We start from the raw sequence: 24,970 nt of genomic DNA on the forward strand, positions 1-24,970 counted from the left end.
AAAGTACTGCAGTGCGCAGGCGCCGGGCCTCTCTGACTTTGTACTTTGCTCTGCCCTCAACTGGGCAGACAAAGTACGCCTGCACCGGAGCCGCAGTGTGAAGACCAGAAGAGGACGTCATCGTAAGAAGATGGGAGACCTGGGACCGTGACGCCCACCGGATCGGACGGCCCGCCCAAGTGAGTATAATCTAACCTTTTTTTCTCATCTTTTAGGATACATCGTGGGCTTATCTACAGAATTTCAGAATGCTGTAGATAAGCCCCTGATGCCGGTGGGCTTAGCTCACCCTTGATTTTGGGGATGACAGGTTCCCTTTAATCAAACTTATCTCCCTATTGTGATATGGAAATTTGGGTTGGATAAATCTATCCCATGTGTGCTGTGGCCATTCCCAATAAGACTGAGTATTTTGAGCGCTCAAGAATGAAACTGTACACGATTGTGACAGGAAAGCATTCCATCAATACTGACCCTTTATTTCCTGATACATAGTTTTATAATTGCATATAGAAAGGAGTGGTTAGGGGTGGTTAGTTAATTAACATATTGTCTAGCTCCTCTGTTATTGGTTATCTGAATATATATGGAATATTGTGATTAATGCACATATGACTGCTGATTAAGCAACTAAAATGAAGTTCTCTTCATCTGGGACAAAGTTGAGACATCGCATCAGCACTTAATACATCTGGAGTTCTTCTGCTTTTCGGGTGGAAAACACCGAACAGTCTGTCTGGCTTATATTAGTTTATGTCAGCCATTTTAAGCCATTGATTATAATGTATATAGATATATTTGCGTTTATATGAGTATGTATGGTTATAGAGGAGTATACATGCAAGTGAGATCTACATGATATAAATATTTCTATCACAAGCCCCCCTTAGATATCACTTGCCCTACGCCTAGCCTCCTGTCCCAAAGCGCTGCAACTCTTTTGTGCTGCCGGCGAACTGACGCAAACCTAGTGCCTACGCCCTACACCGTACAGACTTTCGCAATGGGCGATCAGGAGATCTGTCCCTAAACGGGTGTAGAAACATGCATGGTCTCATATTGGCGACTCTGTTCGATCAGTTCCACATATTCGTCGTCATCATCAGGATTGGAGGAGCCATCAGGTGCGTGAATCTGAATTCGGATAGGTTCGTCCAGGAGGAGATGCGGCATCAGGTTTGTTGTTTCCTTGACTGTCTTTTCCATCATCAGGATCATTCTGGCTTAGGCGTATCTTCTGGTACGGGAGCCTTCTTGCAGTGCGATGCGTGGATCCAAGTGGGCCTTCCCTCTAGTTTCACAGAGGTTGGTGTCGTCAGCAGCACTTGGAAGGGACCGTCAAATCTGGGGTCGAGCGTTCTCCTCACAAACTTCTTCACCAACACCCAGTCTCCTGGTTTCAGGGAGTGTGAACCGGGTACCGATCCTGGATCTAGTAATGAAGAGAAAACTCGAGAATGGACATTAGCAAGTTTCTTGGTGAGTTCAATTACGTAAGCAGACAAAGTATCATATTGCATTGTCAACTGCTGAGGGAAGAATACCCCTAACCTGGGACTAGACCCAAACAAAATTTCATATGGTGACAGCTTTTCTAGGCCTCTGGAAGTGTGCCTAACACTGAGTAGTGTGATTGGGAGGGTCTCATGCCATTGTTTTTCCACCAACATAGAAGAGGATTCTTTACTGTTAGGGCAGTGAGAATCTGGAATTGCTTGCCTGAGGAGGTGGTGATGGCGAACTCAGTCGAGGGGTTCAAGAGAGGCCTGGATGTCTTCCTGGAGCAGAACAATATTGTATCATACAATTATTAGGTTCTGTAGAAGGACGTAGATCTGGGTATTTATTATGATGGAATATAGGCTGAACTGGATGGACAAATGTCTTTTTTCGGCCTTACTAACTATGTTACTATGTTACTATGTTTGCGTGTCTCTTGGGCAACTTTCAACATCCTGTTCTTAAGTGGCCCATTCAGTCTATCCATTTTCTCGTTACTCTGGGGATTGTAAGAAGTGTGTAGGCCTAAATCTGACCCTACTGCTGACCAGATCTCCCGTGTGAGATTTGCTGTGAATGCGGGTCCCTGGTCACTGCCTATCACTTCTGGGACCCCATATCTGCGTATATCATCTCTGAGGGTAGTCTCTTTGCAGTAGTCTTTGCTGACTGGTTCCTCACTGGGAAAAACTTCTGGCCATCCTGAGAACACGTCCACGACCACAAGGGCATATTCAAAACCTCCACTTGGCGGCATCTGGATGTGGTCTATCTGGATCCTCTGGAAGGAGTACAGCAGGCTGGCAAGATGATGTGTGGGAACTTTCTTCATTCTTCCAGGGTTGCATTTGCCGCAGGTCAGACAGCTGCTAGTGAACTTGGCTGTTAGGGTGGAGATCCCTGGAACGAACCAGTAAGCACCAATCAGATCATTCATCTGTGTCTTTGATCTGTGTGTGGGCGCCTGTGCCCACTGGACCACCATTGGATACATGCTTCGGGATAATCAGGGTTTGTAGTCCATTGCGTATACCCTTCCTTCTTCATGTGTTGCTCCATTCTGCATCCAGCATTCCATCTTGTCCTTTTTTAGGGCTTGCTCTTGCAGCTTTTTGAGCAGATCTCAGGATGTCATCTGGTAAGGTTTCTTGTCTTCAGTCGTCATGTAGTAGCCGTCCGGCTCTACGACCTCTCCCACTTCTCCATTTTGCCTTCCTTTGGCTGCTTCTTTGGCTGCTATATCCACCATGTTGTTACCCCATGCCTCTACTGTGTTCAATTTTCCATGTGCTTTGACTTTTAGTACTGCCACCATTTTTTGGAAGTTGGAGTGCATCCAGCAGGTCCTTGATGGCTCCATGATGCTTCACGGTGGTTCTGCTTGCTGTGATGAGGTCTCTTGCAGTCCAGACGGGTCCAGAGTCGTGTGCTATGCCATGCGAGTACCTTGAATCGGTGTATATGTTCGCAGTTTTTCCTTCTGCAATCTGGCAGGCCTTCGTCAGCGCTATCCATTCTGCTTCCTGAGCTGACAGAGTAGGCGGCAGACTTCTGGACCACAGGATCTCTTGATTGCTGGTCTCTGCACATCCTGTCTGGAATCTTCCTTCATCATCTGCAAATCTGGAACCATCCATGTAGAGGATCAACTCTGGGTTGGTCAGTGGCTCTTCTGCCACCTTGGGTAGTCCTGCTGTTTCCTGTTGCCTGATGCTGAAGCAATCATGGTCATCCATCCGGAGCAAATCCAGATCCCTGCGGAAGGTATCATGCAGATTTTTGATCAGAATTTTGATCTGAGGGTCCATATCTGTATCCCCCCTTGGGAGTGGGAGTAGAGTGGACGGGTTGAGGACTGTGCATCTGGAGACGAAGATGCCTGGCGGTGGAGAGATGTTTTGGCTGGGTTTGGTTGAGGATTTCTGAAATGTCATGCGGAGCCAGGATTTCCAATCTGCAATCCAAGAATGATGTCAGCAGTCTTGTCCAGGAGGGCCGGTGCTGCAAATGCTGCTCTCATGCAGGAGGGGGCTTCCCTTGCAACTGGATCCAAGCAAGCTGAAAATTAGCCCAAAGGTCTCGGCTTTCCCCCCTGAAGCTGTGTCAGGACTCCAGTAGCAAGGCCTTCTTTTTTCATCAGGTAGAGACGGAATGGCTTCTCGTAGTCAGGTAAGCCTAGTGCTGGCGCTGAGACTACAGAGTCTTTTTACTTCTTGAACGAGCTGAAGGCTGCATCTGTCAGGAGGAACAGGATTATGTTGACACAGTCATACAGAGGCTGCATTAGGACTGAAGCATCAGGGAACCAGTCTCTGCAATACGAAACTAGACCAAGGAAGGCCTGTAGCGCCTTTGGAGTTGTTGGAGGAACCATCTTCTCCACTGTGGTCTTCCGGTTATCTGTCAGATGTTTCGTCTGGTGAGCAATACAGTGTTTCTGGAACGTAGCTCGCTTCAGACACCACTGGACTTGGTTCTTTGAGACCTTGCAATGCTGCTTCGCCAGGTAGAGTAGGAGAGACAAGGAATGGGCTTTACACGTGCACAAAGGAGTAGACTGTCCACATATTGTAGCAGGGTTACTTCTGTATGTTCTGTGACCCAGTTGGTAAGGACTGTGGACATTGCTTTGCTGAACTGTGAAGGGCTGTTCTAAGCCCGCTGTGGCATAACTGTCCATGTGTGCTGTCCCCCCTGGTGCGTTAAGGCAAACAGGTACTGGTCTTCTGGATGAAGTGAACACTTTTGCTGTGGAAGGCACCTTTTGAGAGCAGAGTGTGGGGATTCGGCACAATTGGAGTTTCAAACACCATGGCGTCATTCACGTCTCTCAGGTCATGTACCATTTTGAACTTGGCTGACTCTCCTTGCGGGGTATTGCAAGGCGATGTGCAAGGAACAATGATTCCTATTTCCAGGTAGACCTTCAGTTGGTCAGAGGCAGCTTGACTCTAGGCCTGGCCTGGGCCTTACAAGGGTATGGGGTACCTGGCTTGAGTGACAGCCGTACTGGGGCAACTTGAGGTTTTCCCACGTCCTGGGGTCCCTTAGACCATGGACTCTCTGGTACTACGTCCAGTACCTCCTTGGGTAGGCCTCATTGGTTGTTTTGAGGTTCTTGTAGGGCCGCCAGCATGACCATGATTCCTCTTAGGTCAGGGATGAAGAAAGTGTCATGGTCCCATCTTCCTGGAACACTGTGGTTGCCTTCAGCTTCTGCAGTAGGTCCGCTCCCAGCAAACTGGGACAGGATAGAGTGTCCTGGCTGAGTGCACACGTTCAGAGGCTTTGTAAGCTGAGAATGTCTGACTTGACCATCAATGCCCATGCGAGACACAGAGGATTCTGATAGGCAGGTGGGGTCAGCGAGTTCCGCAGGTCTCATCACACTTCTGGCTGCACCGGTGTAACATAGTAACATAGTAACATAGTTAGTAAGGCCGAAAAAAGACATTTGTCCATCCAGTTCAGCCTATATTCCATCATAATAAATACCCAGATCTACGTCCTTCTACAGAACCTAATAATTGTATGATACAATATTGTTCTGCTCCAGGAAGACATCCAGGCCTGTGCAGAAGAAAAGATCTGACAACGCCATCCACTTTCAGGGCAATTTGAGGTATTGGTCCTGCAGACAGGGTTTCACATGTCAGGAGTGTAGTGTCTTGCAGACCTGGCTTGCTTGCCCCTGTCCTATGGACGGGGTACTTCACTGCCTTCTGTACTTCTTCCTTGACCTGTTTCTCTGGACCAACTCTTGGGTTGCATGGGTGCTCTGCACTGGTTCCAGAAATGGCCAAACTTGTCATAGATGTAACACTTGACACTTCCTCTGTCTTTGTAGGGTTGTTGCGCTTCCAGGTCAGTGGTCACCATAAGAGGGGCTGTCTTGTCTTTTGCACTCCTGGTTGGGACTCAATCCCTTTGGCTACTGTGGACAACGGCATGATGGACACTGTAGCGGCAGCGGGGTCCGGCCTGCTGATTGAAGCTGCGGTGGTAAGATGAGGCCTGCAGGTGCGTCCGTGGTGAGGTTCGGGGGTGCCATGAGACTGGTGGCTGCATCCAACCCGAGGTCTTGGGGCATTACAGGGGCTGCGGCTGCATCTGCCACTTCTTCCCCCTGGTTTGACATAACTTCTCCCCTTTGCTAACCTTATTGAGGTCGGTGTCTCCTCTCCGGAGTCTGCAGCGGTTCTTCCGGTGTGTCGTTCGGCACTTTGCAGCGTCTTCATTTCTGGCTCCCCTTCCGGCATTCTCAGCAGCACTGAACCCGTTTCCTTCTTCGCGCTCTTTGTGGTGCTATAATGGCAGCAGTTTTGGTGACAATTGACAATAAACAGTCTCCTAGGCGCACATAACCCGTTTTGCTGGGTCAGTCCACTGCTATTGACCTGCTCTCGGGCCTAGCCACTATCAGTGGTTTCCTGATTGGCTGTCTCAGTCCATGCACAAAGGCCTGTGCCAACATTTGCGTGTGTATCAGGTGATGAATGGTGAAGCCCAAGTCCTGGAATACTTGCATTACTCTGCCATGAAACTTCTTTACAGACTCTGTCTTGTCTTGGCTCATGTCATGTAAGCTGAGGTCTTGTCCTGCCAATCTGCCTTTGGCTCACACTCTGAGCTGTTCAATTAGCTGTGGCCCTGACTCCCAAGCGTGTACATCTAATTCTGCCAGAAGTCTGAATTTTTCCTTCATGATTGGCCAGAGTGCATCACCTGTTTTTCAGTTCCATTCATGGCCCAGAGATCATTCCAGGTGGCTATTTATGTTCGCTGGTTCTGCTACATTCTTCGGTAAAATGGCATGGGATGCATCCGTGGGTCTGGAAGATTGTCACCTGACTTGAAGTGCACATAGTGTAATGGTGGTGCCTCTATCTGCCTCTGCATTCTTGGTGCCTGTGGGTTTCTTTAACTAGTACTGGATAGCATGTATGATGTTCCCTCTTCATCTTCATCAGAGGAATAGTTGTGATAGCGTGTGCTGGGGTCATACACTGGCTGATTTTGCACTTAGAAGTTGCCTTTTTGTGAGAGGATATCTCCCCACCCTGCTGAGGCTGTGGAGGATTATAGTTCCATTGTGGTGTGAATGTTGGCTGCTCTGACCGGGATACTGATCACCATCTGATGGTGGTGCCTGTCTCCCCCCCCTGTCCCTGGACCTGAGCTGCCTGCTGTGGCTTGGGGGGTGCCTTCTACTGGGGGATCTCCACCTTCCTCCCCCGATACCATGACTGTCAGAGGCTGGGCTGTATTGGAAACATAGAAGGGGTGCCTTGTGCTGTAAGCACCACATTGTTTGGGATTGGGCGTTGGCCCAGCTGGCAACACAGAAGAAGAAGAGTAAGAAGGAGGAGGAGGGGTTGATGAAAAAGTGTATAGGAGGAGGAGGTGAGGAGTGAGGAACAGACTGAGGAGAAGATGGGAGGTGTGGAGGAGAGAGAGAAGGAGGCAAAGGGTGTGATGAAAGCGAAGGAGGAGGTGTGGAGTGTGATGTAGAAGGAGGGAGGAGAACAGAGGGAGGAGAGAGAGAGGCAAAGGGTGTGGAGTGTGATGTAGAAGGAGGGAGAAGAGGGGGGGAAAGCTGAGAGAGAGGAGGAGGAGATAGGTGTGGTGGGGGAGTGAAGAAGGAAAGAGGTGTGGAGAAGGAGAAGGAGGAGTAGATGTGTAGAGGAGATCGAGAGGGAGAGTGGGAGAGGAAAAGACAGTGAGAGAGGAGAAGGAGGAGAGAAAGAGTGACAGAGAAAAAAAAGAGGATAGAGAGAAGAAAGATGGAGGAGAAAGACAAGAAGAAAATTCCTTCTTCTTTGATGGCAGATGCAGCCTGAGACTGCATGGTCAGAGCAACAGCGCCATCTCCATGTACAAAGGTTGGGCGGGGCGCACCACATACTGTGCAAAAAACTCCCTATACCATGGAATCTTCTGAGAGCAGACTGCGCAGATCCAATATCTACCGTCTTATACACACAAAAATCACTTCCTGGTTTGCTCACATATCTCTCTGTACCACCTAAACGATGTAAGCTCTCCTGCTACTGTATACCATGTATCAGCATTGAGCAATGTAACATCAGCTAACTTCCCTTATTTTCCTTTCTACATCATGCCATTCTGCAGCTTGAATTCTGCCGTTCTTATGAATTTCACATACTTTATACCTTCTAAAATTCTTCACGTACTTAACACCTTCGTGCTCTACCACTATCTGGTTGGCTGGTTTCTCATCAGGAAGTAAAAGACCCTCCTGTTGCTTGGCCACCTTATTTCCCATTGCAAAAAGAAAAACAAAAAAACAAAAAAAAAAAACTTCAAACAAATGGGTATATAAAAACACACAAAAAAAAAAATAAAAAAAAGAAAGGAACACTTCCAAAAATTGGTGCAATATGTTGAAATCAAAACATAAAAAAAAAAACATCAAAAACTCGGTACACGATCCAAAACTCAGGATCTTTACAGAAAAGGAAAAAAAAACCCTTTTAAACAAAAAAGTGAAGAGGCAGAAAAGAAAAGAAACTTTGAAAAACTTTTTAAAAAAAACTTTAACAACTTCAAAATGCAACAAAAAAAACAGAAAATTAAATTAAATTAAAATGGCTTCTCTTCTCCCCCCTTTTTTTTTCTGTACTCTGCGCTCAAATGCAGTCAGACACACTTCCCCTTTTTATCAGCAGCTGCTGTTTTACGAAAAATCACGTATGTCACATCAAAAATGATAGATATCATTTAGTTTCACCTCTTCAAATAAATGTTATACCATAGCCATATATACGCAAAAATAGGAAACTTAGAAAAAGGAAAAAAAACCTTATGACTGTGTGATTTACAATGGATATATCTCAGCTTGCGGCGTGGAAAAGGAAAAAAAAAAGAGGAAGAGAAAAAAAACTTCTCTATACAATTATATGCTCTTAAAGCAGCAACATGTGACTCGAACCAAACAGATACAGATGTCCGAGAGATGCCATTTAATTATTCTGTGACAAGTGCAGGTTGCGCTGGGAACAGACTACTGCCAATCACACTGGGCACACCTATGCCCGGGCCACCTGAGTGAGAAACACAGCAGGTGGGAATTCTACCACCCCGATCCGTCATCCTAACTGGATAGCCGGCACTACGGGAATCTGCAGTAGCCCTCTAAGTTATCACTACCCGTGCCTGGAGCCTGGGACCACCTGCCCCGGGACTACCTGTCCCTCCTATGCACAGGAATCCTGCAATAACTTATCGAGCGATTTGACCTCCAGCGGTCTGTTATCCAGCAACCACAAACAGTCACTGTTCCTTGCTTCTCCCGGATCTACACAAACACAGAACACAAACACGGCACACAGCAGACACCTTGATCCCAGGGTTTTGGGTACAGGCTTTGGACTTTTTACACTACCTGGGAATGCGGTGGTGACCACACCTGACCGGCAAGAGGTATAGACCCGGACTGGGCACAGGGGACTTTCAGGTAAGATGATAACATTTTCTTATCTTACTTATGGAGCTGCGCAGTCTCCATCCCGTGAACCAAGGCCGTGGCCAACACCTCCGTCTCTCCGGTCAGCGGGGTCGCCGTGTGTTTCATCCATGCCTCGCTGGGCGCCATTTGATATGGAAATTTGGGTTGGATAAATCTATCCCATGTGTGCTGTGGCCGTTCCCAATAAGACTGAGTATTTTGAGCGCTCAAGAATGAAACTGTACACGATTGTGACAGGAAAGCATTCCATCAATACTGACCCTTTATTTCCTGATACATAGTTTTATAATTGCATATAGAAAGGAGTGGTTAGGGGTGGTTAGTTAATTGACATATTGTCTAGCTCCTCTGTTATTGGTTATCTGAATATATATGGAATATTGTGATTAATGCACATATGACTGCTGATTAAGCAACTAAAATGAAGTTCTCTGCATCTGGGACAAAGTTGAGACATCGCATCAGCACTTAATACATCTGGAGTTCTTCTGCTTTTCGGGTGGAAAACACCGAACAGTCTGTCTGGCTTATATTAGTTTATGTCAGCCATTTTAAGCCATTGATTATCATGTATATAGATATATTTGCGTTTATATGAGTATGTATGGTTATAGAGGAGTATACATGCAAGTGAGATCTACATGATATAAATATTTCTATCACATTGCTAATCAGGCCACATTGTTGGCCATAAGACATACAGTACATTTCAGGTGATCATTACCCCCTCTTCTCCCTTTATCCTTAAAAGGGCCTAAAAAGTACAGATGTTGACATGGTGATTTATTCTATGGACACATGAGGGTATCCATACACACAACACTTCTGCTTTTGCATTTAGCATAGTTTTTATTCCAGAAGATTTTCCACATTGTCTCATTAGAGAATCCTTCTCTGTGATATCCTGTTATAGCTTAGGAGCTTCTAAAAAAGGAACATTTTGAAAGATGGTAACTCTTTTAAAAAAGTGGTTCTTTCATTCTCTTTAATTGTAAATGATAATCTAAATACAAATAATAGACAAATTACAAATTGGACAAACTTTCTTTTTTTCTTTTCAAGATCAGTCCATTGTCTACTGTGTCCATACTCAGCAACCGAGTACTGTTTCCATCCTTCTTCAGGACTGTAGCCAGTGATACGATAGAAACTGTAGGATTATCCAAGCTTGTGTTGCATTTCGGCTGGACTTGGGTTGGATTGTTGGCTACCGACAATGACTATGGTCTACAGGGGATTCTTCCCGTTAAACAACAACTGATTAAATCCGGAGCATGTGTGGCTTTTACAGAGTACATTCGATTAGGACAACAAGATCGAAATGCTCCTTACATAGCCAAGGTTATTAAAAAGTCTACAGTGAAGGTGATCATTGTCTTTTCCATTGGGGTTGAATTGGTTCTTCTTTTTGATGAGATGTTGAAGCAAGACGTTAAAGGAAAGATCTTTGTTGCCAATTCTGGTTGGGCAATGTCCATAATTTTGCTTTTGACCAATTATGTTCAGATTCTCTCTGGCACAATTGGATTAACCATCTACAATCCAATGGTTCCAGGATACAATGAATTCCTTAATAAAATTCGTCCATCCAAATCTTCGAATAATCACTGGACAACATTGTTTTGGGAGAACATATTCAGCTGTCAATTTTCTAATAGTACGATAATACCTGTAAACACATCTTTTAAAACATGCACAGAAGAAGAAGATTTTAATGACATCAAGGACAGCTCCGCCTTCAGAGCTACTTTAAAATTCACATATACTTTTTATGCTGCCATTCAGTTTGCAGCTAAGTCCTTGCAAGATGTGGGAAGCTGTAGTATGGGACCCTTCCCTGATGGAAATTGTCCAGATATTTGGCGCATCAAACACTGGCAGGTAACAGACCTCTTAAACCTCATCATCAATTAATTGAGAATGCATCATAGAGGTAGAACACATCAACACTTTGAAATTTGGTGGTTGGTTTTCTCATCGCCAAAAATGTTCAAGCCCAACCGCCATTATTTATGAAACCTGTCTAGTATTATACTAGGTTTCTCTGGCTTCTCCAGTTATCTACAACTCGTGGTGGCTAAAGCATACATAAAAATGTATACTTTAGTTAAAAACCTCCATCACTAGAGCAGATTAGGCACAATTTGAATTCACCTGTTCGGGGGCTTTATTTTTAGGATAAATTTGACCAATACATCACTGCTTACCTCTCGGACCACTCTGCTTCTCACAACCACCTGTCCAATTCTCGCTGCATCTTTTGAACCCCTTGCTTGAACTGGAATACCAGGGTCTCTCACACTCAGAAACTGACAAAGTCATGACATCATGATGAGAGTCACGACCTCCAGAACTCATGAGCAGAAACCTCCCAGGTCTAATGCAGACTTGGCCTGGCCCACAGGAGAACAGGAGAATCCTCAGGTGGACCACTGTGCAAGAATGGGCCACCACCCTCTTATATGACCACCATCCTCTTATAGTACTTGTACTATATACTTGAATCACCATGTACAGACAATGGACGCATCTTATTCATTTAACAATCTACCCAGTTCATTGTTATATGCAAATTGTGATTGAGAATAATGTCACGTTTGTATGAAGCTGAAAAATGGGGCCATGGAGTTGATTATGGTGGGCCCTTGACACCCCAGTCTGACAATGGTCTCATGGAAACCTGCTCAGCATGAGTGGACCCAGATTCAAACGCATACAGTGAGGAATTAGGAGATGTGGTATGGCCAAGACAGGTGGTGGTGAGTAGTAAGGGGTCGGGAAAGGTTCAGATCAAGTTGAATATGAAGCTCTTATTTTACTTTTTACTGGCCATTTACAGTTGCGCTTAAAAGTTTGCATACCCCGGCAGAATTTTTGGTAGTTGGCCTTTTTTCTTAGAATATGTATGATAACACCAAAATGTTTTCTCCACTCATGGTTTCTGGTTGGGTGAAGCCACTTATTGTCAAACTACTGCGTTTTCTCTTTTTAAATCATTATGACAACCCAAAACATCCAAATGACCCTGATCAAAAGTTTACATACCCCATTTCTTAAAAGCGTGTATTGCCCAGCCTGAAACCTTCTGTGATAGTTGTGGATGAGGTTCTTTATTTTCTCAGATAGTAAAGCTGCCCACTCTTCTTGGCAAAAAGCCTCCAGTTCCTAAAAATTCCTGTTCTGTCTAACATGAACTGCGCTCTTCAGATGTCCCCAGAGTGGCTCAATGATATTGAGGTCAGAAAAGTGAGGCCACTCCAGAACCTTCACTTTGTTCTGCTGTAGTCAATGAGAGGTTGACTTGGCCTTGTGTTTTGGGTCGTTGTCATGTTAGAACATCCAAGTATGTCACATGTGCAGTTCCGGGCTGATGATTGCAAATTTGCCTCCAGTATTTGCTTATAACGTGCTGCATTCATCTTTCCTTTAACTTTGACCAAGTTTCCTGTTCCTTTGTAGCTCACATATCCCCAAAACATCAGAGATCCACCTCTATACTTTACAGTAGGAATGGTGTTCCTTTCATCGTAGGCATTGCTGACTTCTCTCCAAATGTAGAGTTTACTGGTGTGGCCAAAAACTTCAATTTTGGTCTCATCACTCCAAATTGTCTTGTTCCATAAGTTTTGAGGCTTGTGTCTGTACTGTTTTAATAATAATAATAATAATAATAATCTTTAATTATATAGCGCCAACATATTCTGCAGCGCTTTACAGTTTAACAGTTTCAAACACAACAGTCATAGGTAACAACGTTAAGAATACAATAAAGCAAAATAAGACAACCCTGCTTGTGAGAGCTTACAATCTACAATGACCTGTCTTACCTGAGGAGCTGTTACTGCCAGCCCTGATGAATTGGGATATTTGGAGCTCCGCCCACTAGCCTGGTTTTGCCTGAAATGACCTGAACACATGTAAGTGTTAACTTCTCATTTAATCCCTGTTATTTTATAATTACCTTTGTACATATTTCTAATTGTCTCTTTTGTAACATACTTGTAATATTTTGATAAACACTGCCTAATCTTTCAGAGTAAAATACTTAAATTACTAGTTTCATTCTTCCTGCTCTAAAACGTACCCTAAGTCTTCTGAAGGGAATTACGCTACTGTTTTGGGTTAGCTTCGAACCCGTTTAATCAAAGCTGGTGGCAGCATACCTTGTTCTGTGCCTTTGGGAGTCATTGTAGTGATGGCAGCATTGATAATTATTGTTCCTGCCTGAGTGGGAGTAGTTTATCGCCTCGCTGCAGTGCGCCCAATAGCCAGTACATAGCAGGCAGCCTTTCTGGCGATAAATTATCCTAGATGCAGTACCTAATCTGACCTGAAGGTAAGGGGGCGCCAGAGAGCTGCAAGTGTTAAGTGGAACTGTAAAGCGGGATATACATAAATCCCTGCAGTTCGTGGTATATTGTAGAGCAGTGGGATAACTAAAATATGCCCCTGCTGTAAACTGATAGGCCAATAATCTTGTGTGTGTTTTCATCACAGTGTAGCAGTGGAGGGATACCTAAGATAAGCCCCCTGCACATGTGATAGCCGTCTGTTGGCCTAAAGTCACCCCGATCCGTGATGTAGGGGTGACAGTCACGGTGTGAATCGTGACATATTGGTGACAGTCACGGTGTGAATCGTGACTTATTTGCGTATTGTAGAAGCGATATTTTGTGGCATTTGCACACTAATGGCTTTCTTCTGGGGCTCAACCATGCAGCCCATTTTTCTTCAAGTGCCTCCATATTGTGCATCTTGAAACAGCCACACCACTAGTTTTCAGAGAGTCCAGTATTTCATCTTATGTTATTTGTGGGTTTTTCTTTGAATCCCGAAACATTTTCCTGGCAGTTGTGGATTAAATTTTTGTTGGTCTCCTTGACCATGGATTTGTTATTACAGAGCCCCTGCTTTTCCATTTGGTAATCACCGTTTGAACGCTGCTGACTGGCATTATCAATTCCTTGGATATTTTTTTGTATCCCTTTACTGTTTTATACAGTTCAACTACCTTTTCCTGCAGATCCGTTGACAATTCTTTTGCTTTCCCAATGACTCACAATCCAGAAACATCAGTGGCTGGATGAAAGATGCAAGAGTCTGTCTGGATCCTAGAAATTCACTCAGCTTTTTTGCACACACACTGATTACAAGCAAAAAGGTCACAGTTGAGGATGTTACCTTTAGTAGCCATGCAAATCCATTTGTGTCACCTTCTGTGCATGCTATCAGGCCAAGATCACCAGGGCATGTAAACTTTTGGTCAAGGTCATTTGGATGTTTTAGGTTGTCATTATGATTTACAAAGAGAAAATCCAGTAGTCTGACAATAAATGGCTTCACCCAACCACTAACCACGAGTGGAGAAAAAGTTTTGGTGTTATCATTCATATTCTCTGGAAAAAGGCCAAGAAAGCAAAAATTCTGCTGGAATGTGTAAAATTTTGAGCACAACTGTGTTGCTCAGAAAAATGACTGACACTTGCTGCTATTTTGCTGAGTCGGAGCAGAAGTGAATGACAAAAAAATTGTATTCTCAGTAATGCAGATTTTTGTAACATTGGAGTACAATTCATTTCCACTAATATTTATTTATTCATATCTGTTCATCACTTTTATTCTAGTGCATGTAAAAGTAGATAGATCCAGTAACATAAGTGAACTAATGGAGGTGGAAATCAATGTTAACCAATACAGAGATCCTTGAAGAAAAAAAGATTTAGGCAGAAAGGGGATTGTTCAGCAAATTAGGATGTACATTACAGAAAGTATATGATGTTGATGTGGATATTTGGTTAATAATACCATGCTGATATATGGACAGAAGCTAGAAATAAATTTTGTACCTTTTTTGGACAACATATTTGACGTCGTGATGTCCCAACTCTGCACTGAAACATTATAATGAAACACTGCAAATTGCCTTAGATGAAGCTACACCTCATATACATAGAGCAACTCGTCAAAGATGGCAAAACCTTGGCGCACGATGCAAACATGTTTCCTAGAGTGGTGCTCCAGGTGCGCCAAACCTCTGTGGAGAAAATCCATTCTTCTCGAAGATTTCATCCATTATAAGTTTATGCTAAGAACATACAACTCTGCTCTTCACCTCTCCAAACAAACCTATTTCAATAACCTCATTACCTCACTATCCGAGAATCCTAGACGTCTCTTTGACACATTTCATTCCCTACTCAATCCAAGAGTGCAGGCCCCAACCACTGATCTCCGTGCTGATGATCTGGCCAATTATTTAAAATACAAAATTGACCATATCCTACAAGAAATTTTCTCCCACTCCCATAATACAATGCATTGTCCTTCCTCTGCATCTAGCTCACTCTCTGTCTTTGAACCAGTCACGGAAGAAGAATTGATCAGGCTCCTTGCATCTTCTCGTCCTACTTCTTGCTCCAGTGACCATATTTCCTCACATCTCATCCAGTCCCTTTCCCCTGCTGTCACCACTCACCTAAAAATATTCAGCGTCTCTCACTCTTCTGGCATCTTTCCCTCCTCGTTTAAACATGCCATAATACATCCATTACTTAAAAAGCCTTCCCTCAACCAAAACTGTGCTGCTAACGATAGACCTGCCTCTAATCTTCCTTTCATCTCTAAACTCCTGGAACGCTTGGCCCACTCTGGGCACATCCACTATCACTCAGATCACTCTCTTCTTCACCCTCTTCAATCCAATTTACGCTTTTTACACTCTACTCAATATGCCCTCACTAGAGTCTTTAGTGATCTACAAGTAGCTAAATCAAATGGTCACTACTCCATGCTAGTTCTCCTGGATCTCTCTGCAGCATGCGACATTGTGGATCATCAGTTCCTCCTCACTATGCTCCGCTCAGTTGGCCTCAAGGACACTGTTCTCTCCTGGTTCTCCTACTACCTTTCTGATGGCTCCTTGACTGTATCTTTTGCTGGCTTCTCCTCCTCTCATGTTCCCCTCACTGTTGGGGTTCTTCGAGGATCAGTCCTAGGCCATCTCCTCTTCTCTTTGTATAATGCCCCTATTGGACAAACAATCAGTATATTTTGTTTCCAGTGCTTTCTCTATGCTGATGACACCCAATTATACACCTCTACTCCTGACATCATGCCTGCATTATTACAAAACACCAGTGATTGTCTTACCGCTTTCTCCAACATCATATCCACCCCTATCTGAAACAGTACCTGTAAAAAACTGAACTGCCTGTGATTCGTCCCTACACTTACCTACCTATGCCCAACATTTCCATTTCCATGTGTGGTTCTACCATTACTCCCCAGCAACATGCCCACTGTCTGGGGGTCATACTTTATTTAGAGCTTTCATTTACCCCCACATCTAATCACTGGCTGGCTCTTGTCATCTACAACTCAAAAACATTTCTAGAATTCGACCTTTTCTTACTTTCGACTCTTCAAAAAATCTTACTGTTGCTCTTATTCATTCTTGTCTGGACTATTGTAACTCTTTACTAATTGGTCTCTCTCTTACCAAACTCTCCCATCTCCTATCTGTCTTGAATGCTGCAGCCAGGATCATACTCCTCACCAACCGTTACACTAATGCCTCTACCTTGGGCCAGTCATTGCAATGGTTACCCATCCACTCGAGAGTTCAATATAAACTTATCACTCTCGCCCACAAATCGCCCCAAGGGTCAGCACCACTCTGCATCTCCTTCATTGTCTCAGTCTACCAACAAGCCTGAAACCCTCCATTCTGCTAATGACCTAAGGTTAACATCCTCAATAATCAGAACCTTCAACTCCTGTCTCCAATTCTTCTCATGTGCTGCGACAATTCTTTGGAATGCACTTCCCAGTATAATTTGATTAATTCCCAATACCCACTGTTTTAGGCGTGGCCTAAAAACACATTACTTCAGAAAGGCCTACGAAATCAACACATTTATTTAACTATCCCTGTGTTGTCCATTCAAAATTTTCTTCATAACTAAGACCCTTGTATCATGTCCTCACACACCTTATGCATTTAATAGCCCTTTTTGTCTGTACTCTTACACACTCTTGTTGGTAACGGGTTCATGCAGCATTACATGATTTATTATATTGTGTCTGGTCGGCACAATGAAAGCAATTTTTACCATGCACCTTTTGTGTCTCCCCTATTTACTTATAGAATGTAAGCTTGCGTGCAGGGCCCTCATTCCTCTTGGTATCTGTTAAATTATTTGATTATTGTTATTATGTAATGTCTTTTATAGTCTGTACATGTTCCCTCTAATGTTGGTGCTATAGATATAAAACTAGTATTATTCATAAGTTGTTGACTTTAAATTGTATAAAAATATATAATATTGAATATTTTTTCCTTCTTTTTATAATGCATTGTGGTGTTTTAGCTCACTAAAACTCATGTAATACATGCAGTCATCAAATATCCGAATCACAGGTACTAGTGATGAGTGAGTGTGCTCGTTACTCGAGATTTCTGAGCATGCTCAGGTGTTCTCTGAGTATTTTGGGCATGTTCGAAGATTATGTTTGAGTCGCCACAGCTGCATGATTTGCAGCTGCTAGACAGCCTGAATACATGTGGGGGTTGCCTGTTTGTTAGGGAATCCCCACATGTATTCAGGTTGTCTAGCAGCTGCAAATCATGCATCTGCCTCAACTCAAACATAATCTCTGAGCATGCCCAAGATACTCAAAGAACTCTCAAGCATGCTCGGAAATCTCGAGTATCGAGCACACTCGCTCATCACTAACAGGTGCTTACTTGCTTTATCCAGTACAGTCAACAACTTTAAAGGTTTTAAGATCCAATATAGAATATAGAAGATAAAGAAAATCCAGCTTATCCACACACTCACTATACAGTATGGATGCCCTGGTGCATAAAACAGCATATAAAAATTGGCTCTCGGATGAGGAAGAGGACTGGAACTCTAGATCCACCTATTGGAAGCAGCAATCCTAAAAGTCACTATTGAACCTTTAACCGAACCTTGCCATATGACTTAGGAAAAAAGCCAAATCAGAATCCAGAATTTCAATTTATAGACACGTCTTTTGTGGTTTTGCCCCTCCTCACTGTAAAGCATGTATTCTGATTTGGCTGTAGCTGTCACAGGGGTGACAGAGGCTGCAGTCAGTCGCTCTGCATCTGGTTGCTGATGGTCACATCGGTTGTCCTTGCAGAGTAGTGGCCATCTCCCCCATCCTTAATGGTGTCACCTGGATCTGTGTGTTTATAACTCCCAACTTCCTGTTGGGAGTTGCGGGTGTTATTTTCTATTTGCACTCTCTGTTGAATATTGGAGATGTAGCAGTCTGCTAGCATCCTCTTGGAGTTTGGAGGCCACCAGCATCTCTCTCAAGCTAAGTGTCCCCCTGCTTTCCTTTATTCTTACTATCTTTAGTGTTAGAGGGATTGACTAGTGTTCATCCTGTCCATCCCGGTGCAGGGCTTTTCGCCAGGGTCACACTGGGACTAGGTATCCTTGTCAGCGACAGGTGCGTACCCTGTATAGGGACGGTAGGACAGACAGGGTGACGTTAGATCAGTCTAGGGGTCTCCACTTCCCCCTTCCATGGTGTTTGGTTCCCCTTCCCTAATCTCTATGTGTTGCACTTGGTCTGTCCTGTACTATGTGTGATGGAATGAGAAGCCGCTGACAAGGGTCTGAGAGGTAACATATCTCTTAATTTCATTTAGAAACACTACATGGCCTATAAGTCTCCTTACCTTGGCATGTCTGGCATGTCACTCTCCACAAGTTGAGTTGTTATCCCTTAGATCCCATTCAGAAGCCTCTTATACAGTTATTGACTTTTAAGTTTTTACTTCCAATAGTGCAGATGGTAAATGAGCTTTAGTTCTCTTCATCTTTGCAGAGGCAATTTGCATATTTAATTTTCCTCTGGAGCATTGCATGGTCTATAAGTCTCTTTACACTGCCTTGTAAGGCATTTCACTCTCCACAAGACATTAACCCATTAGATAAAACAGTCTAGCATATAGGACAGTAGCAAGTCATAATAGAAGTGTATTCACAGCTTACGAGCAGCCACAATCCTCTGTCCAGAGAGAGCTTACGTAGCTCAGGGTCACTGTAGGCCTCAGTATCTGATAATGGACTATGAATAGTAACTTCAGCCCACCTAGTGCTCAAAAGATTACATTAGAGCTTCTCACCATGAATAGATGAAAGTCCTTGGTGGAACATGTTTGCCATCTCTGATTTTTCAAGTGACTGGCTAACATTATAAGAAAGAAAACAAAATTCTCTTGATCTTGAAGTGTTTTTTTGTTGTTGCAGCTTATACGCTACATGAAGAAAGTCCAACTTTTTCTAAACAATGATAGTGAAAATTACTTTGATGGAAATGGAAACCCACCAGCATTGTACAGCATTCTGAATTGGCAGAAGAACCTACAAGGATCCATGATACATATCAAGGTTGGAAATTATAATGGAGGAGCTCCTTCTGGCTCGGGTATATCCATCAACTCAAGCCTGTTGCGCTGGGCTATGGGAGATCAACAGGTCAGATTTTGTAGGATTTAATAGATATCTTATCCATATGTATTTAGTTTGACTCAATAATTTAATTTCTCTACAATATTTAATTATGAAGGAGAACTAATGATCAGATGTGAAAAGGCATTTTATAAAAAGATGCTATCAGTTATTCGAAAATAAACTTTTTTGTTTTGCAAACTGTTGATTTATCCACAGGAGATTCACTTTGATTCAGTTCCTAAAAACATATAATTGTACAATTTATCAGTAATGTATTTTTCTATAATTTCTGCCTCCTGACTTTTAGGCATGCTTGAAACAGGGCATTTCCACTAGTAATAAAAGAAAATGGACCGCATAGTTTGATATGCGACCTTTACCGAATGTGACAGTCCCACATATGTGGTTGTACTCTACTGTTTGCCAACACGGCAGGAGTCTGATTTGAAGGAGCTCTACTCGGGTGTTAAGGTACCTTCACACATAACGATATTGTTAACGATATTGTTGCTTTTTGTGACGTAGCAACGATATCGTTAATAAAATCGTTATGTGTGACAGCGACCAACGATCAGGCCCCTGCTGGGAGATCGTTGGTCGCTGAAGAAAGTCCAGAACTTTATTTCGTCGCTGGATCTCCCGTGGACATCGCTGGATTGGCGTGTGTGACACCGATCCAGCGATGTCTTCACTGGTAACCAGGGTAAACATCGGGTAACTAAGCGCAGGGCCGCGCTTAGTAACCCGATGTTTACCCTGGTTACCATCCTAAAAGTAAAAAAAACAAACAGTACATACTTACCTACCGCTGTCTGTCCCCGGCGCTGTGCTCTGCACTCCTCCTGCACTGGCTGTGAGCGTCGGTCAGCCGGAAAGCAGAGCAGGGACGTCACCGCTCTGCTTTCCGGCCGCTGTGCTCACACAGACAGTACAGGAGGAGTGCAGAGCAGAGCGCCGGGGACAGACAGCGGTAGGTAAGTATGTATTGTTTGTTTTTTTTACTTTTAGGATGGTAACCAGGGTAAACATCGGGTTACTAAGCGCGGCCCTGCGCTTAGTTACCCGATGTTTACCCTGGTTACCGGCATCGTTGCTCGCTGGAGAGCGGTCTGTGTGACAGCTCTCTAGCGACCAAACAGCGACGCTGCAGCGATCCGGATCATTGTCGGTATCGCTGCAGCGTTGCTTAATGTGAAGGGGCCTTAAGAATGCTGATTCCGTTTGAACAGATTGAGGGCTTAATTAGCTGAGCCCCTGAGGTGCCAAAACAGCAGAAACCTTTATAAGTGGCACCATATTGGAAACTTCACTGCTGAAGGATTTTAGCGCTGTAGTTAGTATTTTGAACCAACAGATGACTCACAGAATTTTATAACATTTTGATGTGGAATTATTACAATTTAGAGGTAAAAATTTAATTGTTTCATTTGCTGCAAATTCATCAGTTACCCAAGGGTTAAATAGTGATGAGGGAATATACTTGTTACTCGAGATGTCACGATCCATGTTTGGATCTGTGGCAGATCTGATTTGCTTCAGTTAGGCTACGTTCAGACTAGCGTTGTGCTAGTGTGCGTCGCGTTAGCGTCGGGCGACGCAGCGGCGACGCACGCGTCATGCGCCCCTATGTTTAACATGGGGGACGCATGCGTTTTTGTTTGTTGCGTTTTGCGACACGTGCGCCTTTTTTGCCGCTAGCGTCGGACCAAGAAAACGCAAAAAACGACGCACGCGTCGCAAAACGCAGCGTTCTTGCGTGCGTTTTGCCGCGTTTTTCGGTGCGTTGCGTCGCCGACGCACAAAGCTAGTCTGAACGTAGCCTTAAAGACCTTTTTTCCTTTCTGGTCTTCGGGGGTTAATGCAGTTTCTTTCCCCCGATGGCCGCTGATGTTACTGCATTGCTTCTAGCTCAGCTGATGCTTGTGATGACCACTCCCTCCATCCTTTAAAAGGTCACCTGGTTCATCAGCTGACTGTCGGTGTTAGTTCATTGTTCAGCGACCAAGCCAGGAGTAGGAGCTAGCTGGGATGTGCTGATCTTCTGCTGTGTCCATTTAATCTGGTGTTTCTCCCTGTTGTGCTGTTTCTTGCTGAATTAAGCTAAGTTTGGGTTTCCTTTTCATTGTTTGTTTTCCTGTAAGTTGTTATAGTTTACATTGGTGCAGTCCACTCTTGGGGGGAGTGGGGGTCACTATAGGGTCTGCATAGGAGACAGGGTTACGCTGGCGGCTCGAGCCTCCCTACCTTCAAGGGTACCCCCGAGATAAGAGTTAGCCAGGGCCCTATAGTGGCAGGGACAGGTGCGGGTTCCAAATACGCCGTCCTGCCCCTTTATCGCCGTATTCGGCGTGACACGAGATTTCTCGAGCATGCTAGGGGGTCCTCCAAATATTTTTTTTAGCCAGCATAAGTACATGTGGGGATTCCCGAGCAACCAGGCAACCCCCACATGTACTTTTGTTGGCTAACAGGTGTAAATCATTCAGCTGCGGCACGAAAAACTAAAACTCCGAGCACTAAAAAATGCTTGGAGGACCCCCGAGCGTGCTCCTGAAATCTTGAGTAACGAGTATATTTGCTCATTACTAGAGATGAAACTGCAAACCACAAATTATTGCTCAATTTTGCCAGAATACATTGATGCCTCATATTTTGTAGAAAACTGCTGTTGGCCACACATCAGGGCAGAGAAGGATGTACTGCTTTTTGACTTTTAGAGCACAGATTTTGCTAGAATAGTTCGTGGACAACACTGGCAGAGCCCTTAAGGTGCCAGAACAGCTGAAAAAAAGACCAAAGTGACCCCATTGTAGAAATAACACCTCTCACTTTATTCATCTAGTGCTGCAGTGACTATTTTGTAACATCTACACCATGCTTTAATTTGAAAAATTGAAAATATGCAAGTTTAGTGCCCAATAGTGTTGAGCGATACCGTCCGATACTTGAAAGTATCGGTATCGGATAGTATCGGCCGATACCCGAAAAATATCGGATATCGCCGATACCGATATCCGATACCAATACAAGTCAATGGGACATCAAGTATCGGAAGGTATTCTCATGGTTCCCAGGGTCTGAAGGAGAGGAAACTCTCCTTCAGACCCTGGGAACCATAGGGATGTGTAAAATAAAGAATTAAAATAAAAAATATTGATATGCTCACCTCTCCGGCGGCCCCTGGACTTCACGCTGCTAACCGGGAGGCTTCTTTGTTTAAAAAGCGCGCCTTTCGGACCTGTGAATGACGTCCCGGCTTCTGATTGGTCGCGTGCCGCCCATGTGACCGGCACGCGACCAATCAGAGGCCGCGACGTCATTCGCAGGTCCTCAATTCCTAGCATTAGCAGTTTTGTGAATGAGAATGACGTCGCGGCTTCTGATTGGCCGCGTGCCGCCCATGTGACCGGCACGCGGCCAATCAGAAGCCGCGACGTCATTCTCATTCACAAAACTGCTAATGCTTGGAATTGAGGACCTGCGAATGACGTCGCGGCCTCTGATTGGTCGCGTGCCGGTCACATGGGCGGCACGCGACCAATCAGAAGCCGGGACGTCATTCCCGGTTCCGAAAGGCGCGCTTTTTAAACAAAGAAGCCTCCCGGTTAGCAGCGTGAAGTCCAGGGGCCGCCGGAGAGGTGAGCATATCAATATTTTTTATTTTAATTCTTTATTTTACACATCCCTATTAATTCGATACCGATACCCGATATCACAAAAATATCGGATCTCGGTATCGGAATTCCGATACCGCAAGTATCGGCCGATACCCGATACTTGCGGTATCGGAATGCTCAACACTAGTGCCCAAACATTGTGCCTCCTTACAACATTGTGCAATCATTTATTGTATTACCTTCATTCATTGTGCCCAAGTTGTGCTTCTGGCAGCATACACCTGTCAATGGTTATTTGGGCTCCTTCCACAACAATAATCCCAGATATGTTGCTGCTTACTATGGTTTAAGCACAGTGAGGTTCAAAAGGAGGGGGAATTTCGCAGTGCAAAAAACATTGAATTTTATTTGAGGGGTGGGACGTGTGTTTCCTTTTCCACAGGCTTTGTTGTACTGGTAATGTGGGAACCCTATATTTCCTGTGACAGAAAATGGACTTGAATGAGGGCTGGTATAAGTTACAGTTGTTATTGTTTCTTTTTTTATCGCTTACAGTATAAGGCTGGAATCACATTCTTGTATTCTATGCTGAACACTTACATAGGAGTTTCACTATAATTCCCACAAAAATGTGATTTAGATGAGTCCCCTAATGGAACTACCCTCTATGATGAAGCGGATGAAGACACTTGGGACTCAGTTTTGAGTCTGTTCTGGTGGTATCAATCATTTTATGCATTTACATAAATTTGGTTGTCCACACTTAGTACAAGAATAGTTCTTATTTTTATTTTTTTTTCACTCTACCTAATAATTATTATTATTATTATACATTTTTATAGCGCCATTTATTCCATGGCGCTTTACATGTGAATAAGGGGGCAAATATAGACAAATACATTAAACATGAGCAAATAACAAGGCACACGGGTACATAAGGAGGGAGGACCCTGCCCGCGAGGGCTCACAGTCTGCAGGGGATGGGTGATGAAACACTAGGAGAGGGTAGGGCAGGTTGTGCGGCAGTTCAGTAAGTTCAGGATCACTGCAGGCTTTATCCTTGTTGGAAGAGGTGAGTCTTCAGGTTCTTTTTGAAGGTTTCTATGGTAGGCGAGAGTCTGATGTGTTGGGGTAGAGAATTTCAGAGTATGGGGGAAGCACGGGAGAAGTCTTGGATGCGGTTGTGGGAAGAAGAGATGAGAAGGGAGTAGAGAGGGAGATCTTGAGAGGATCGGAGGTTGCGTGTAGGTAGGTACCGGGATAAGTGATAAGTGATAAGATGGTGTTATTCTTCGGGTCTTTTCAATTATAGTGATACCAGATTTATATCGGGTTATCAAAACACGGTGACATGGCGAGGTTCAATGTACAGGTCCTTCTCAAAAAATTAGCATATAGTGTTAAATTTCATTATTTACCATAATGTAATGATTACAATTAAACTTTCATATATTATAGATTCATTATCCACCAACTGAAATTTGTCAGGTCTTTTATTGTTTTAATACTGATGATTTTGGCATACAACTCCTGATAACCCAAAAAACCTGTCTCAATAAATTAGCATATTTCACCCATCCAATCAAATAAAAGTGTTTTTTAATAACAAACAAAAAACCATCAAATAATAATGTTCAGTTATGCACTCAATACTTGGTCGGGAATCCTTTGGCAGAAATGACTGCTTCAATGCGGCGTGGCATGGAGGCAATCAGCCTGTGACACTGCTGAGATGTTATGGAGGCCCAGGATGCTTCAATAGCGGCCTTAAGCTCATCCAGAGTGTTGGGTCTTGCGTCTCTCAACTTTCTCTTCACAATATCCCACAGATTCTCTATGGGGTTCAGGTCAGGAGAATTGGCAGGCCAATT

The 24,970-nt window shown here is 44.0% G+C and overlaps 1 protein-coding gene across 1 annotated transcript in view; it reads left to right on the forward strand.

The window, feature by feature from the left end:
• The first annotated feature begins 11,317 nt into the window (after positions 1-11,317).
• LOC138674701 (vomeronasal type-2 receptor 26-like) overlaps positions 11,318-24,970 on the forward strand; it is a 41,237-nt gene continuing 27,584 nt past the window's right edge. The window contains exons 1-2 of the mRNA XM_069762517.1: positions 11,318-11,413; positions 19,279-19,506. Of these exons, the coding sequence (XP_069618618.1) occupies positions 11,318-11,413; positions 19,279-19,506 (324 nt within the window). The remainder of the gene's footprint in view (positions 11,414-19,278; positions 19,507-24,970) is intronic.

Source organism: Ranitomeya imitator, chromosome 4 (assembly GCF_032444005.1).
Source record: "Ranitomeya imitator isolate aRanImi1 chromosome 4, aRanImi1.pri, whole genome shotgun sequence".
In the NCBI taxonomy this organism is placed as follows: Eukaryota; Metazoa; Chordata; class Amphibia; order Anura; family Dendrobatidae; genus Ranitomeya; species Ranitomeya imitator.